The sequence below is a fragment of the Thalassophryne amazonica genome, chromosome 12 (assembly GCF_902500255.1).
Source record: "Thalassophryne amazonica chromosome 12, fThaAma1.1, whole genome shotgun sequence".
Taxonomy (NCBI): domain Eukaryota; kingdom Metazoa; phylum Chordata; class Actinopteri; order Batrachoidiformes; family Batrachoididae; genus Thalassophryne; species Thalassophryne amazonica.
This window is the reverse complement of record NC_047114.1, coordinates 63,836,794-63,853,921: the sequence shown is the minus strand read 5'-3', so window position 1 is coordinate 63,853,921 and position 17,128 is coordinate 63,836,794. Positions and strand designations below refer to the sequence as shown.

The window sequence follows — 17,128 nt, the reverse complement described above, 5'->3', positions numbered from 1 at the left end:
AAGTGGAGGACACCTTGTTGAAAACTTCCTTCAATTTGTGATTACATATGCAGGCAGTCTTGAAAAGGTCCTTTTAGACTTCTCATACAGTATGTGACTCACTTCAGGCCAGCATAATCAAAATCCCTACTGTACAAGTTCATCTAGTTCAGTGCTACTCAAATATTTTGTTACACCCCCACCCGGAAGAAAACCCCCCCCCCCCCCCCGACTATAAATGCGAGGTCTGTTAGAAAAGTATCGGACCTTTTTATTTTTTTCAAAAACCTGATAGATTTGAATCACGTGTACTTGCATGAGCCAACCTTGAACCTTCGTGCGCATGCGTGAGTTTTTCACGCCTGTCGGTTGCGGCATTTGCTTGTAAGCAGCCTTTGTGTGAGGATGGGTGGAGTCGTTCATCGTTTTTTTCCTTGCAAGGAAATGGCGGAACGACTGGAGCAGCGCAACTGCATCAAATTTTGCCAGAAACTGGGCGACAGCCAGGTGGAAACCATTCGGCTTATTCAGACGGCTTTCGGTGATGATCCTCTCAGCATCACACAGATTAAGAAGCAGTACAACCGGTTTAAATACGGCCGCACAACGGTGGCTGCGCTCCGGGAGGCATCAACACGCTGAAACGTCCAGATCATTTGCAAAGTGAACGTTGTGATGTGGGACTGTCGTGTGATTATCCGAGAAATTGCGGAAGAGGTGGACATCAGCACTTTTTCAGCACATTCCACTGTGAAAGAAGATTTTGCCATGAAAAGAGCGGCAGCGAAATTCATCGGCACGAAGCTGATGGCGCAGCAACAGCGCCTCCGTGTTGAAGCCTCACAGGACATGTTGTGGCATGTCCTCCTCGTCCACAATTTCTCGGATAGTCACACGACTGAAAAGCCACCGAAAGCTGTCTGAATCTTGCGAATGGTGCAAGATCTGGGCATGTCCTGTGAGACTTCAACATGGAGCTGCTTTTGTTGCGCCACCAGCTTCGTGCCGATGAATTTCGCTGCCATTCTTTTCATGGCAAAATCTTCTTTCACAGTGGAATGTGCCCATGTCCACCTCTTACGCAATTTCTCAGATAATCACACGACGGTCCCACATCACCACAGCGTTCACTTTGGAAATGATCCGGCGGTTTCAGCGTGTTGATGCCGATCGGAGCGCGGTGCGCTCTCCACCGTTGTGCGGCCGTCTTTAAATCGGTTGTACCACTCCTTAATCTGTGTAATGCCGAGAGGATCGTCACCGAAACCCGTCTGAATAATCCGAATAGTTTCCACCTGGCTGTGGCCCAGTTTCTAACAAAATTTGATGCAGACGTGCTGCTCCAGTTGTTCTGCCATTTCCTTGCAAAGAAAAAACGAGAGACTCCACCCATCCTCACACAAAGGCTGCTTACAAGGAAATGACGCAACCGACAGGCGTGAAAAAACTCACGCATGCGCAAGAAGGTTCAAGTTTGGCTCATGCAAGCACACGTGATTCAAATCCATCAGGTTTTTGAAAAAAAAAAATAAATAAAAAGGTCCAATAGTTTTCTAACAGACCTCGTAATATCATTTGTCCATAAACCTGTTGTAAGTACACCTCTGCATAACAATGTATCTTTAACATTAAAGAAAACAAAGACATTTAGATCAACTTAAAAATAATAACTTTAACACTGTTTTTAGTCTGTAACAGAAAAAACTTAAAGTGCACCACTGTGCTTGAAATATAAAGAAAATTAATCCTTATTTAAACTATAAACATTTTTGACCAACTGCCATTTGATACTGAGAAATGAAATTAAACAAAAATAAATAAATTCAAATTGACCAGAACACAATATGTAAAACACTAACAGACAAAACAAAAATTTGTGCTGATTCTTTATGATTTTTTATTCTTGCAGCACTTGTGTCATCCTGCATGACAGAGACCATGTCTACTGCTGCTCAGCTCCTCTGCTATGATGTGGGTTTTTTTGCACTGAGCAATTTGGGACATCACCTTATATGATGCTAACGGTGCTCACTGGTTTATTAAAGCAGCATTCACAAAGCAGGATGATTGTTGGCAAGATTCGGCACATTTTCGCAGGAAAAAACTCAAGCAGCATATCGGCGTGATTGGGGTGTAATGACTAACTGATGCCTTAATTTATTTGGCTTCATGCTGTCCACTGCCAACATTTTAAGACACACCGGTCTTTCCTCATCTCCCACCATAGTCACAGTGAAGCCAAGCGCTACATACGCTTCGTCATATTTCCTCGTCTTAGCTTTTGAATGGGGGGGGGACTCTACATAGAGCTGCGTTCCATTATGCTGTGCTGTAGTCCTCAATACTCCCTGCGCACACTGACAATGAGAGCACCACTGCCACCTACTGTAGCGGATGTACAATTACACTTTATTCTCGTACAAGAGGAGAAAAAAAAAAAAAACATGTCCACCGCAGTCACACATGCTCCCCCCCGGCATCGTACCATACCCCAATATTTGAGAAGGACTGATCTAGTTTATAGCCAATGCCTTGTAAATTGAGCTCTTAAGTTTAAGATCTGCTAGACCTGAAATTTCTTTTGTTTTTTGGAGGGGGCACAGCTGCTGCCACTGCCAACATCAAGATGCAGGCCAATTTTGTGTGAGTTTAAATAGAACAAGTCTGAACGTAGCTGACAGATGCACATAAGTCACTTACCATAGTCATATGAATCGCGGTACGATCCACCACTGCGGTCATACCCTCCTTGATTCCTGCAAGGATCATTTCTTTGATTAGAATAAATGTACCCAGGATTGACAGAGCCAGACAAACACAGAAAGTCCCATATTCCAATTCTCAAACTTGCCTGTTGTCTCTGTAGCCCCCGCCACCACCACTCCTATATCCACCAGAGTAGTCCCTGCTTTGATAACCCCGGTCACTATATCCACCATATCCGCCCTCTCTATAGCCACCTTGGGGGGGGGGGAGTTGAGTTAGCAAAAGCTACACAAACCTATAATTGATAAGCTTTATGATTAATATTATTCACCTCTCCCGCGACTCTGGCCAAATCTTGAGCCACGACCCCCAAAGCTGCCACCGCCACCGCCGCCACCACCCCGACGTCCACCGCCCCTTCCTGCATAATCCACACGGATAGTTCGTCCATCCAGTGACTGCAAGACAATACCACAAGAAAGAAATATTAATAAATAAAAACACATCCTGTGCTAACTGAAAGCTATTGTGAAATACAGATATACCTTTCCATCCATTGCTGCCATTGCATCTTTCGCATCTTCAACATTCTCGTATTTCACAAACCCAAAGCCTCGAGACTTTCCGTTCTCTCGGTCTCTGATAACATCCACTGTTGAGAAAAATTAATTCAGTGACAGGGCTGCTATCAAGAATCTATCCAGCTGTAAAAACTGTAAGTTTGCAACCGAAAATCATTCCTACCCTTTTCAATATCTCCATATTTGGAGAAGGCCGCAGACAGAGAATCCTCATTTGTTTCGAAGCTCAGGCCGCCAACAAACAGTTTACCCTCATCAGACATCTTTAGTGTAGCCTACAAACCAAACGCAAGTGAAATATTTACTTTCGTTAAAATCATAGCCCACATCAATAATGCTGTGCAGGGAGCAAGTGTTGTTGTAAACTGGAGAGAGATCCTTGAGGAGGTTGGTAGGGTTAGCCAGTTGCAAAATGAAGTTTTTCCAGTTGTGCCAAGAACACAAATTAGTCTAATTTATGTAAACAAGCTCTGAAATTAAATTAACTTAAATAGCTTATATAATAAGCCAAATCAGCACGAGCAACATGCGCGGGGACCGTGCCAAATCTTGGGGTCTAAATCCACACTTACTCACTTTGGTAAAAGTATAGAAGCTGGCATGTTTGATCAATTTATATCTTGCCCTCAAGTTAAATTAGCAGCTTTAAGTAGTGCTTAAACAACATGCCAGGTTTGGGTCATTCTGTGCATAACACTCTTTTGCCGCGTTCACATCGGATGCCATAAATTCATCACTTGCTGCAGGAGCTGCGTCTGGATGACGGCCGCTTTCAGCGGTACTTCTGCCTCTCCAGGACCCAGTTTGAGGACCCCCTGTCCCGTTCGCACAGGTGAACAAAGAAAAAAAATAAAAAAAAATTTTAAAATTGGCTGCTGCTGCAGTTCCTCGCTCTCCTCTCCAATTTTGTCATAATATTGTGTTATAAACCAGTCACCATTTGTTTAATTATACATCTGTGTAGTTAAAATTATCTTCACGGACGATTTGTTCGCACGCGCACATGTGGGGAAAAAAAACTGGCTGCTGCTGCAGTTCATTGCTCTCCCCTCAAATTATGTCACAATTGTGTTATAAATAAAGGACAAAAGGGACATAATTCCTGCTCACAGGCTGATTGCCAGGGACAGGACATGTCCACCATCAAGTATAAAGTCCAGACATCTCCATGTCACTACATATCCAGTCCCTGATTGGTCATCGCAGCACGACAAGACGAAAAAGTTCAAATTCTTCAACTTGGGGAAGAGGCGACGCAACGCGATATCTTGCCAATCGCTCAAAATCGCCTTATTCATGTCGCACTGTGCTGCTTGGACTTTTGTGGCGCCACAACGCATCCTTCCATAGGGATTACATGGCAACCTCTCAACGCCATCACTCGCGTGGCGTCCGGTGTGAACGCAGCATTAGGATGCTGCAGTAGAAATAGCAAGTCTGCTCAGCACATGAGTGAAAGAAAGCGGGGTTCTGCACATCGCATTTTTGTGCTAGGTTTTCAAGGACATGTTGAATGGACCAAGTTAGTAAGTTAATCATTTGTACTTTTATCTGTTAAATATTCAAATAAACAGACAGATACTTGATCATTTCTATCACAATATATTACCGCATCAATGTGATTATTCATAATGTGCCTCAGCGTCAAGTGCAGTGCACCGATTACCATTACACACACACAGGGGTCAACATATGGATTTTTAAGGGCAGACACAGACGACTGACAAGGTTTGGTGTCAAAATTTAGTAGAATACACTCTTAACACAAAACTCCTTAAAAATGTTTTGCAGCATGTTTAATTCACAAAACTTTTCAACATGAACTACAAATAACATTAAGTTGAACAAAAATACATAAAGCCAACACAGCCCCACTCCACACACTGCTACCTTCTTCTATGCCCGTCTGTGGGACAGCATAATCTAGCGCGCCAATGAGTAAACCCATCCCTATTAAGGATCATCACTAATCAAGACGGCTCAACGCTAGGGATGGGTATCGAGAACCGGTTCCTTTCGGGTATCATTAAGAAATGAGTCGATCCACCGACATCAATAAGCTTTGTGCTTAACGATTCTGTTATCGGTCCTTCAGAGTGGCCGTTGTTTTGGCGGGTGTTTGTCAGGAAAATGATCATTTCTCTACATTGATTACAGACCCTGCAGCGGGTCCTTAATCAACTTTTCTGCAGCGTGGCTTTGCTTTGAACCAATCGAAGCGTGGTTCGCAGATTGAAGCAATGCTTCGATCGATTGCTTCGTTTATTTCTTTCTTTCGCTTAATTTTCCCCCGCTAAAACCCTAAAGAGCATACGTCTGTGAGTATCATTTACCTTTTCTATGTTAAACCGACCTGTTATGGTCTTCTGAAACAGTTGATAGATGTATTTTATAACTTAAAAACGGGAGCGATGCTAATGCGTTAGCATGTCTATGGCATTTTCAATGTTAAAAGTTAGCATTTAGCAACTGCAGCCGTCATCACGTTTGGGTGCATTTGTTTTCAAATTGTAATATTCCTTAAATTTATTTTTGCTTATATATTAATAATCTAATGATTATTATATACAATTTTAGAGAAAGAGACAAAAAGAACCTTAACAGAAACACAACAGAAAATATATAATAGCAACTAACATAAATAAATACATACAGAAATAAATGTTTCCTGTGAACACCTAGTGACTCCCACACCTCCATTTCATCCCCGTCTTATTCAAGATTAATGACAGTTTGTTTCGGTCAAACCATTTTTCAGTTTGTTAATTTCTTCAGTGATTTCCTCCAGAAGTATCTGCCAAACTAGAAAACTGCTGCATCCTAGTAAGAGCAGAATACTACTGGAATGAATTTGAATAAGGAAAGTTGTATTTTTTTTCTCACCTAAATGGATTCAGCACTCACTCCAGTTTATTGTCTGGAATAGTCCCATATTGCATTTCAGAGCTTCTAGAATTGAAACATTTTCGCGCAGGTGGTGTTGAGGGGTAATTTTGGGTTTCAGCTTTTTTTGTTTTTCACTACTTTCATCCCTGAATATGAGTTGTGATTCACTTTTGTGCGGAGTAAAGTTACTAACTGGGACTCCTGTCTTGCTGCGAGAAAGAAATGAGAATCATCCTTCGTTCTGTTCACACAGCTCCAAACGTTGCGCGGCTCTCTGACAAGTCAAGATAGATAGAATTCAGTCTGAATTAATAACTTCAAAGCAAAACAGTTTTGTTTATTTTTATTTATGTCCAGAGATCAAGGATACAGTGACTAATTTCATATTTATTTACTTTAAGACTCATGGAAATACATAGAAAACCTGTAAAGCCTACTTTTAGTACAAAATTCATGAGGTATCGATAAGGGAATCGATAAGGAATCGGATCGATAAGCAGAATCGATAATGTCATCGATAGATAAAACCTTATCAATACCCATCCCTAATCCTTAATAAAGCGTGACAGCGTTCTTTTCTGACATGCGCACAATTAAACCCTGCTGCACTGCATTCAGTTTCATTGCTGCAGTATGTTTGAAGGAGGACAGTGACACCAAGTCAGCAAAAAGTCTCGTTCCAGTGCCTCCTGCAGGTGTTCCACCTGCTGCATGTGCCTGATGTTTGGGAAAACGAGCGAGACGAGAGCCACGTAAAGCCACACATCTGGCTCTGTCCGTGTCCTCCTCTCTGTGCCACTCCATGGCAGAGAGACCAACTAAGCATGCAGTCACAAAGTTCTTCTGCGGTGGCTTTTGAGGAAAAAAACTGGAGCAATCTAAATTATTCAGCAGCTGACAGTTGAATGAATATGGGTGTGTGTGTGTGGAGACAACTCGCCTCATTCACAACGTGACAGAACTTAACGCTGCACTGTTACGCGCAACAACATGGAACATTATTCTTGACCGTGCGTAATGGTTCCTGATAATTCTCCAGCAACACATGCCATTAATCATAATGCGTTGGTAACAGGTTGCAGCAGTTCCTGAGGACACCTGACGCCTCTCTGCCCCGAATCATCACATTCGTGATCAGCAGCCACGGATGTATAATTTGTGATGTGCCGTTGTTATGTGTAAACGCAGCAATACTTCTATGAAGTGCCTGGATGCTACGTATATAAAACAATTATTTGGTGGCAGATTAATCATTTGCTGTCGGAGGTGGCTGTTGAAATCGCCTCTAATTGCTTCCGGAATCAGACGATCACTCCAGCGGCAGCTTTTCACTCTCGCACGCGAGCTTAATGAGTTGGAGAAAGCATTTGGAACAGTTTAAAGAGGTTATTTGTCATGTTTATATTGTAATGGCTTGTATGTTCTTTCCTTCTTGTGTGCAGCTGTAAATGTATGTTTAACATCTTGTTATAAGTATACACCACTTGTTTTTCCATTTTAAATCTGTTTGTATTTTTAATTAATTTTAAATGTAAATATTAACATTTTGGCTCAATAGCTTCCAGGTCATGTGTTCAATTGACTCAAAATCAGTGTGGAATCATAGTACTTCATTGGCTGTATGAGATACACCTCTTGTTTTTGCAAGTGCAATTCTCAAAATATTTTTAATTAATTTGTCTACGTAAACATTAGCATTTTAGCTCAACAGCTTCTCAATAGCTTTAAACACAGTATCTCTGGTTTTAATATACCACCTTTTTATTTTGAAAACAGGAAGTCAGTGCATAGCAGAGTACGTGCAAATGCAGGATCAAAGTCATGCAAGTGTCAGGGGGCCTTTAGTTGTACAAAATTTGTACACTACTGAACATGCACACTGAGAATGTAGCTACGGTCTATTGTAATCATTTGTTTCCCGGGATCCACGCAATCATAAACTCTGTCAAATCATCTTCCAGACCCATTAAACTTTCCAGTCTGGGACAGGAGAGAAAATACGCAAAACATAGTACAGAAGCTTGAATCTTCAACCGGACTGGGTTGCTTGACGCAAGGACGTTTCGCTTCAAATCGCAGAAGCTTCCTCTGCTAAAATTCTTGCTCTGGTAGTCTGATTTCTGTCTTGACTCTTGTAGAGAAGTCTGTCTGTTTCTTCTCTACAAGAGTCAAGATAGAAGTCAGACTACCAGAGCAAGAATTTTAGCAGAGGAAGCTTCTGCGATTTGAAGCGAAACGTCCTTGCGTCAAGCAACCCAGTCCAGTCGAAGATTCAAGCTTCTCTACTATAGAAACCACCCGGACAACTGAGAGCCTACACAGAAATACGCAAAACATAGCATACTTTTCTCTGTACCAAACCCCTGACGAGCAACTAAAAACCCTACTTACACACACAGCTATAGTCCACCCACAAGCAATAATCCAACCTTCAAGAAAACAGGATACGTTCACCTTCCCACCATACGCAAATTAAACACGATTACGTCACATAATCTAGCAACATTTAGCTATTTTCAGAGGACCCGTGCAACTCCTGGTGATTTTTTTGTCACATTGCTGACAAAGTTCTGTCCCTACACAGCCGTCAGTGTGGAAAAACAATTTATGATAACCGTGATAACTGCAGAACACATCATGCAGCAATACAGTGTACAACGAAATCGTAGGGATTACAGAGAAATCGTGATCGCCGGCCTAGCTGTAATATAAAATTCAGTCTTTATCAGATACGACCGTCAACGTGGTGTACTACAACCACTTATCGCACAAATAAGATGCAGTTACTGAAATGCAGAAAAGTATTTTTAAAACGTCGTTTTAAAATCAGAAATGGTCTCCGTTTAACCACACGCGAGTGGATTGTCCCGAAACCCGCTAACATGGTTTAGCCGATTAGCTTTTTAGCCTCGGCGCCATTTTACGCCCGTCTGCTATTGTGTAAACACTCGACGCTACGCAACGAACTATAAAGGAATTCATTTAAATGAATATTTCCTTTTGAAGATGAACTCAAAACAACAATTTCGCGACGTAAAAGCATCTTTTCAGAACGTATATAACGTTAAACTAGCAAATTTACACAAAAATAAACTCGCAAAAAACATTGCGCACATCGAATCAATCAGACCATCTTACATGAAACAGAAGAGCATATTTAAAAAAAAAAGCACATTCAGAACTACCGCGGTGACGAAATACCTTTTCAAAGAGGAGGTATGGATAACCAAAGAGCTTCTGGTCGAGTCGGATGATGAAATGGAAGTCCGCGCTTTTTCTTCTTCCTTTTTCTTCGTTTTTTTTTTTTTTTTTTTTTTTAAGGTTAAGGTTTCATAGCGCCACCTAGTGTAGCAAAGGGTGTATCACCGCTTCAGCCCGAGTAAAAGAAGAAACTCATGGATCTGTTACATGGAACAACAGGGTGATTACAGCACACAGGAAATCAGTATTCAGAAGAGACTGGTATGATAAAAGTATTTTGTTTGTAAAGAATGTAATGGATTCTGATATAGATGTTTTGGACTAAAGGGCTTGGTTAAAAAAAATGAGATTAATTGTACTCAGAGGGAATACAATAATATTTGTAAAGCAAACCCCTTATCATTGATTCGATTAATCCAAAATACCTTATTATATTCAAATGTTAAATTGGTGTTACCTAAATTGATGATTAATGATTTAATAAATCAAATTCAAATTTAATAATTTCTATAGCGCCAACTAGAGGTGGGCGATACTGGGAATTTTGGTATTGATCTGATACCAAGTAAATACAGGCCCAGTATCGCCGATATCGATACCGATACTTTTTCATATTTAAGCTTCATAGATCCAAAGGATCCAAAAGACCTAGGATAGAATTTTGCCAAACATTGTACGTGACAACAAAATACTTTATTATCACAATCAACATTTTTGTTTAAAAAATATCACTCAACACAACTTGGTTGACAAACCACAATACAAGGGTGCACTGCTCCATGTTGTGTGACACAGTACAGCGCTGCTCTTACAGACAGAGAGTAGACTTTGATGAATCTGCGTGTGCAGCAGTCAGTGTGTGCGGGAGAGAAAAAAGCTCGAGTATCGATCTTTTTACAGGATTGTTCAATATCAATACCAGCTTTGGTATCGATATTATCGATATTAGGATCAATCCGCCCACCTCTAGCGCCAACTCACGATGAGATTGCCTCAAGGCGCTTTACACAACACAATACCAAAAACAGAGAAAAAAAATTGAATAAAAAGATAAAAACACAATAAAAAGACAAACCATAAAAAAGCACAAGACTCAAAACACATAACACAATAAAACTAATGATAAGACAAAGAAAACAAATGGGTTTTCAATCTAGATTTAAAAGTCTCCGCATCATCCGATTGCTGTATATGTGACAGGAGATCATTCCACAGAGCTGGGGCACCGTAGGAGAAAGCTCTGTGACTGGCAGACTTTTTATTCACTCTGGGAACACACAAAGTCCTGCACCCTGCGAGTGCAGGGCCCGAGCTGGTACGTAGGGCTTGACCAGGTCAACCAGATAGGGAGGTGCAAGTCCATAAACAATTTTAAAAGCCACTAATAGAACCGTAAAATCCGATCTTCCAGTGACAGAAAGCCAAAATGGGCGTAATATGGTCAAACTTTGTGCCTCGAGTCAAAAGTCTGGCAGCAGCATTTTGAACCAGTTGAAGACCCCTAATGTTGGACTGCGGTATTACAATAGTCCAGTCTTGAAGAAACAAATGTATGTATCAAAGTCTCAGCATCAGCCATAGAGAGGATGGGACAAATCTTCGCTATATTTCGCAAATGGAAGAAAGCAGTCCTCGTAATGTCTCTAATGTGGAGAAGTGTGTAAAGATTATTCTCAGTAAGATAGTCCACGAGCTGTCGCAAAACCACTTTTTTTCCAGAATTTTAGAACAAAATTATAGATTTGATATCGGCCTATAATTTCTCAATAAACTAGGGTTGAGATTGGGTTTCTGAAGTAATGGTTTAATCACTGCAGACTTGAAACATTTAGGAACAGATCCAGAAGTTAGATCCTTAAACAGTTTTGCTGGTATGGGATCAAATAAGCAGGTTGCGCTTTTTGTAGAAGTCACAAGCTTCATCAGTGCGTGTTGGAAAGGCAGTAAGTTCATTGAGTGAGATGTTCTAGTTATTGCAAGGTGTAGTGAGACCTCTAGTGGCGAGTACTGGTAAGTGCGATCTTTAGCTCAGTCTTACTGTAATTAGTTTATGTGATTAGACATGTGGCCGGGGCATGGGCAGCCACGTTGACAGCTCAAATTATGTGTGTAGCGGACAAATGTAAGTTTAATATCATGAGAGCTACATGAATGATTGATATGTGTTTGTCACTGTATGAGCAGCGTGTAGTTTGGGTTTCATAATATTTGTTCTTAGTTCTGTTGTATTTGAGACCATTTAGCAGTAGGAGCTACATGCTAATGCTAGTACCAGTGCAGTGCTAGCCGCATAGTCTTTGGATAAGTGTTAACAGTAGTTTATTATAATTCAGTTCTCCTATGTGAATGTTGTAGCTGTAGATATAAGCCATTGTATCAGCACTTAATAGAGTGCACTTCTAATTGTATTTTATTTCCCCTTTTTATAGACCAGATTTACACTGACAGTGCAAAGTTAGTGAGCTGCTGTAAGACGATGATTAAAGGAGCCTAGAGTTATTCCAGCATCCTGTTTGTGTTCCTTACCGACACCCCGGGGCAGATATCAATACCAGAGCTAGAACCTATACAGTCCTTGAGCCCAAGTCCTTGCTATACTGAACAGTGCGCCTAGCGAGATACCATCAAAATCTGTAAATCTAGGTAACACCTCAGTGGTAGCATCCACCTCCATAGCAGGATGTGGTGGTTGGACCGAGGCATGCTGAAATATGCTCAACCTAATATCTTCAGTTTTCTTCTCAAAATAATCCAAGAAGCCCTGTGCTGAAAAGGGAGAGTAAATAACAGGTGGCCATCCATGAATGAGAAATGCTACAGTGTAAAACAAAAACTTTGAGTTATGCTTGTTGTTATTGATCAAATCAGAATAATAGGTCCGCTTTGTAGACAGTAGTGCATGCTTATATTCTAAGATAGCAGCACGCCACACAAGGTGGAACACCTCTAATATGGAACTGTGCCATTTTTGTTCCAAACCTCGAGCTGTGATTGTAACCTAAATGATAACAAATGTAATAACAAATTGATCAGTGCTGCCTTAAAATCTGTATTATTTTATGATTATAACAGAGGATTTAAAGCACAAGTGACTGATAAGGTAACTGCATCTATGATGGTAAAAGCTCACACTAAATATATTAGATGGCCTAATTTCCCCAAAGGTTAAGGAAACTCATTTTAAGATACTGTATAAGGTCTACTCAGGTGCAGAATTAAAAAAAAAAGATTGAAATTTGAAGTTGAATTGTGCACATTCTGTAATGCAGCAGTTGAAACATTAGAACATGTTTTTCTTATGCCCAGTGTCCTGGAAGCTTTGGGTAGAAATAAGAAATTGGTTATTACTTAGAATAAATGACATCCCAGCTTTAGAGATTTCTCATATATTACTTTATATGTTTTTTTTTTAAACCCAGTGCCTCTGATATGATTATTGTAGGTAAATATCACATTAATTGTAGTAAGTGGAGAAATAGCAAACCCTCCTTTGACTAGTTTATAAATGATTTCAAATGATTTTTCCTATTTCTTAGAAATTATACTCCAACAAAATAGCTAAAGATCTGTAGAGATACAGTAGTGTTCAGAATAGTAGTAGTGCTATGTGACTAAAAAGATTAATCCAGGTTTTGAGTATATTTCTTATTATTACATGGGAAACAAGGTACCAGTAGATTCAGTAGTTTCTCACAAATCCAACAAGACCAAGCATTCATGATATGCACACTCTTAAGGCTATGAAATTGGGCTATTAGTAAAAAAAAGTAGAAAAGGGGGTGTTCACAATAATAGTAGCATCTGCTGCTGATGCTACAAACTCAGAACTATTATGTTCAAACAGTTTTTTTTAGCAATCCTGTGAATCACTAAACTAATATTTAGTTGTATAACCACAGTTTTTAATGATTTCTTCACATCTGCGAGGCATTAATTTTGTTGGTTTGTAACCAAGATTTTGCTCATTTACTAGTGTGCTTGGGTTATTGTCTTGTTGAAACACCCATTTCAAGGGCATGTCCTCTTCAGCATAAGGCAACATGTCCTCTTCAAGTATTTTGACATATCCAAACTGATCCATGATACGTGGTATGCGATATATAGGCCCAACACCATAGTAGGAGAAACATGCCCATATCATGATGCTTGCACCACCATGCTTCACCGTCTTCACTGTGAACTGTGGCTTGACTTCAGAGTTTGGGGGTCATCTCACAAACTGTCTGCGGCCCTTGGACCCAAAAAGAATAATTTTACTCTCATCAGTCCAGAAAATATTCCTTTATTTCTTTTTAGGCCAGTTGATGTCCATCCATCCATCCATTTTCTCTCCGCTTTATCCGGAGTCGGGTCGTGGGGGCAGCAGCTCAAGCAAAGCCGCCCAGACCTCCCAAACCACACACACCTCCCCCAGCTGCCCCGGGGGAACCCCAAGGCGTTCCCAAGCCAGCTGAGAGAGGTAGTCCCTCCAGCGTGTCTTGGGTCTTCCCCGGGGCCTCCTCCCAATGGGACGTGCCCGGAACACCTCTCCAGGGAGGCGTCCAGGGGGCATCCGGAAAAGATGCCCGAGCCACCTCAACTGACTCCTTTCGACGTGGAGGAGCAGCGGCTCGACTCCGAGCTCCTCCCGAGTGACAGTTGATGTGTTCTTTGGCAAATTGTAACCTCTTCTGCACGTCTTTTATTTAACAGAGGGACTTTGCGGGGGATTCTTGCAAATAAATTAGCTTCACACAGGCGTCTTCTAACTGTCACAGCACTTACAGGTAACTCCAGATCATTGATCATCCTGGAGCTGATCAATGGTTGAGCCTTTGCCGTTCTGGTTATTCTTCTATCCATTTTGATGGTTGTTTTCCGTTTTCTTCCACGCGTCTGTTTTTTTTGTCCATTTTAAAGCGTTGGAGATCATTGTAGATGAACAGTCTATAATTTTTTGCACCTGTGTATAGGTTTTCTCCTCTCCAATCAACTTTTTAATCAAACTACGCTGTTCTTCTGAACAATGTCTTGAACGTCCCACTTTCCTTAGGCTTTCAAAGAGAAAAGTATGTTCAACAGGTGCTGGCTTCATCCTTAAATAGGGGACACCTGATTCACACCTGTTTGTTCCACAAAATTGATGAACTGACTGAATGCCACACTACTATTATTGTGAACACCCCCTTTTCTGCTTTTTTTTTAACTAATAGCCCAATTTCATAGCCTTAAGAGTGTGCATATCATGAATGCTTGGTCTTGTTGGATTTGTGAGAATCTACTGAATCTACTGGTACCTTGTTTCCCATGTACCAATAAGAAATATACTCAAAACCTGGATTAATCTTTTTAGTCACGTATCACTACTATTATTCGGAACACTACTGTATAAAGGAAAATCATGGAAATCATCAGGGGTGCCCAAACTTTTACATACAACTGTATATGAAAAAAGAAGAAACTAGATCAGATGTATGGTGGCTGGGACGTGCAATGACATTTTGGCCATGTAGCTAATTTGTTTCCATGATCATGATCCTGCACGCAACCGAAGAAGTGTTGATGACCACAGCGGCACACCCACATTTCACCTTGCTGTGTGAGATAGATGGTTAGTTTCTAGGGTGTATAATCAACTTGTATCACCTACCAACTCATAGTATCTGCTTAGTCAAGTTGTAGCACCTTGGTAAAGTCATAGCACGTGGTGCTAAGAGTTAGCTGGCAGCTCTGGTAAATGTAAATGAAAGTGAATAAACTGCTGTACACGTGTGACCGCTTCCGTGGGCATGTCCTTGTTTGCACAGGTGTGGGATATGTTGTGCTGTGTTGAAGAAGTGTCTGATTTGTGCAAATTACTGCTTGTTACTCAATCAGCAACTGCAACCAAAATGCTTTTTACCGCTCAGGATAACCCCATGTTAAACACGCATTAGCCTGCTATTATGCTAACTAACTATCTGCATAAATCAATATCTTGTCTTCATCTACTTATGCAGGATTGGGTCGTGGGGACAAATCAATAAATAAATCCTAGTGGTTGTAACGGAGCCCGTTTGCCGAATTGAAACAGGCTACAATTTGACCAAGGTGCTATGAGTTGGTAGGTGGTACGAGTAGTCCTGATATCCTTTCGTGAGGTGGGATGGACCGGTTGTCTTCCCGGATGGCTCCGGTCCATGATAGTTCTATGGTGTGGAGGTTGCTCCAGCGTGCAGCACCAGCGCATGCTCCTAAACCTGACCCAGCTTTCCTTACATTAATACATTTTACCACGGACCAGTCAAATACTTTGTGTTACGGCGTCACATAAAATTCCCCTTTGATAATCAGTGAAAATCACAAGGTGATTTCACTGGTTATCACTTTGAGCAGATGGGATGAGCTCATCGATGAAATCACCTGGTAGAGTTGGTGGTTACAAGAAACCTGCACCCTCTTAGCCCTTTCTGGGCAGCACAGTGGGTTAGTGGTTAGCATGGTTGCCCCACAGCAAGAAGGTCATGGGATCATTTCCCACCTGTGGCCTTTTTGTGTGGAGTTTGAATGTTCTCCCCATATCTCAGTGGGGTCCCTCCGGGTGCTCCAGCTTCCTCCCACATCTAAAGATATGCAGGTTAGGTGAATTGGAAACTTAAAAAAATGTCCAGGTCTCCTTTGTAAAAGAGTTTTCCATCTCAATGGGACTAACCTAGTTAAAGGTTTGTTTTTTGTTTTTTTTAAATAATTCTAGAATCAGTTTAACACCTTTGGGCTAGAGGTTAGAGAAGACAGCTTGTGACCAGAGAATCCTCATCTTGATTCCCCCTGAGACAAGAAAATTACCAAGGTGCCCATTGAGCAAGAGCCTCAATTTACAAGTTACTCCTGGTGTGCAATTACATGTCAGCACTCTGTGCATGTGAGAAGGTGAGGCACGGTTGCTTTGAGCATTTGGTGAAGTCCTGGTGCATGCTGCCGTGTTTACCAAACTATAGAACCACCCTGGGTCCTGAATAACAAGACAAGTAGCAGGTCCATTTTAACCCGATCTCATGCCAAGATTGTGATGGCGGCACGCAAAGTGGTTTCATCTATTAGTTTGTGATATTACAAAATTGAATAGATGTCATGACAAATTTCTGTGATGAGCGGGGGGGGGGGGGGGGGGGGGGGGGGGGTTGAGTTATGGTTAAAATTAGTGATCGAAGAGTGACCACGTCACCAAAAACATCTCATGGCTATATATTTATATAGTAAGTCCCTTCGGCTGCTCCCTTGTTTGCACTCGGGGTCGCCACAGCAAATCCAAGGTGGATCTGCATGTTGAATTGGCACAGGTTTTACGCTGGATGCCCTTCCTGACGCAACTTCACATTACATGGAGAAATGTGGCAGGGGTGGGATTTGAACCTGGAACCTTCTGAATTGAAACCAAGTGCATTAAGCACTTGGCCACCACCCCTACATGACTATATATTTATATATACACACACACACAAAAAAACATCCATTTCCACTTCTTGAAAGCAGCCTGGCTGTGGTGGCTGCTGCAGCATGCAGCTCCTAAACCTGACTTTCCTTGTATAAATACATTTTTACCATGGAAGGTCAAATACACAGTTGTAAAGAGCATTTACAAACAAGTTGAGATGGTCATTTATTGTCAAATGGTAGGCTTGTGACCATAGAATCCTCCATTTAAGTCCCAGTCAGACAGGCAAGGCCATTAATCTGAGTTGGGCCCAGTGTGAAGTTGAACACCTTGCACAGCAGCACTGACAGCAGACTCGTGCTGCAGAAGTCTCAAACCAAGG

At 41.4% G+C, this 17,128-nt stretch overlaps 2 protein-coding genes across 12 annotated transcripts in view; both read right to left on the bottom strand.

The window, feature by feature from the left end:
• Nucleotides 1-9,448, bottom strand: part of LOC117521577 (cold-inducible RNA-binding protein A-like) — a 30,262-nt gene extending 20,814 nt beyond the window's left edge. For 6 of the 11 annotated variants that reach the window (XR_004563972.1, XR_004563971.1, XR_004563974.1 and 3 more), the window contains exons 1-6: nt 9,354-9,448; nt 3,430-3,541; nt 3,231-3,337; nt 3,017-3,143; nt 2,831-2,939; nt 2,680-2,735 (exon numbers count right to left, since the gene is read on the bottom strand). Coding sequence is in view for 4 of the 11 variants with exons in the window: in XM_034182904.1 (XP_034038795.1) it covers nt 2,680-2,735; nt 2,831-2,939; nt 3,017-3,143; nt 3,231-3,337; nt 3,430-3,529 (499 nt within the window). In the remaining 7 variants the exon portion in view is untranslated. Of the gene's footprint in view, nt 1-2,679; nt 2,742-2,830; nt 2,940-3,016; nt 3,144-3,230; nt 3,338-3,429; nt 3,542-9,353 lie in introns of all 11 variants that reach the window. The other 5 variants (XR_004563973.1, XR_004563977.1, XM_034182905.1 and 2 more) reach the window with 2 other exon arrangements.
• LOC117521574 (midnolin-like) overlaps nt 9,072-17,128 on the bottom strand; it is a 30,567-nt gene continuing 22,510 nt past the window's right edge. Inside the window, exon 8 of the mRNA XM_034182898.1 lies at nt 9,072-9,082. The gene's annotated coding sequence lies outside the window, so the exon portion shown is untranslated. The remainder of the gene's footprint in view (nt 9,083-17,128) is intronic.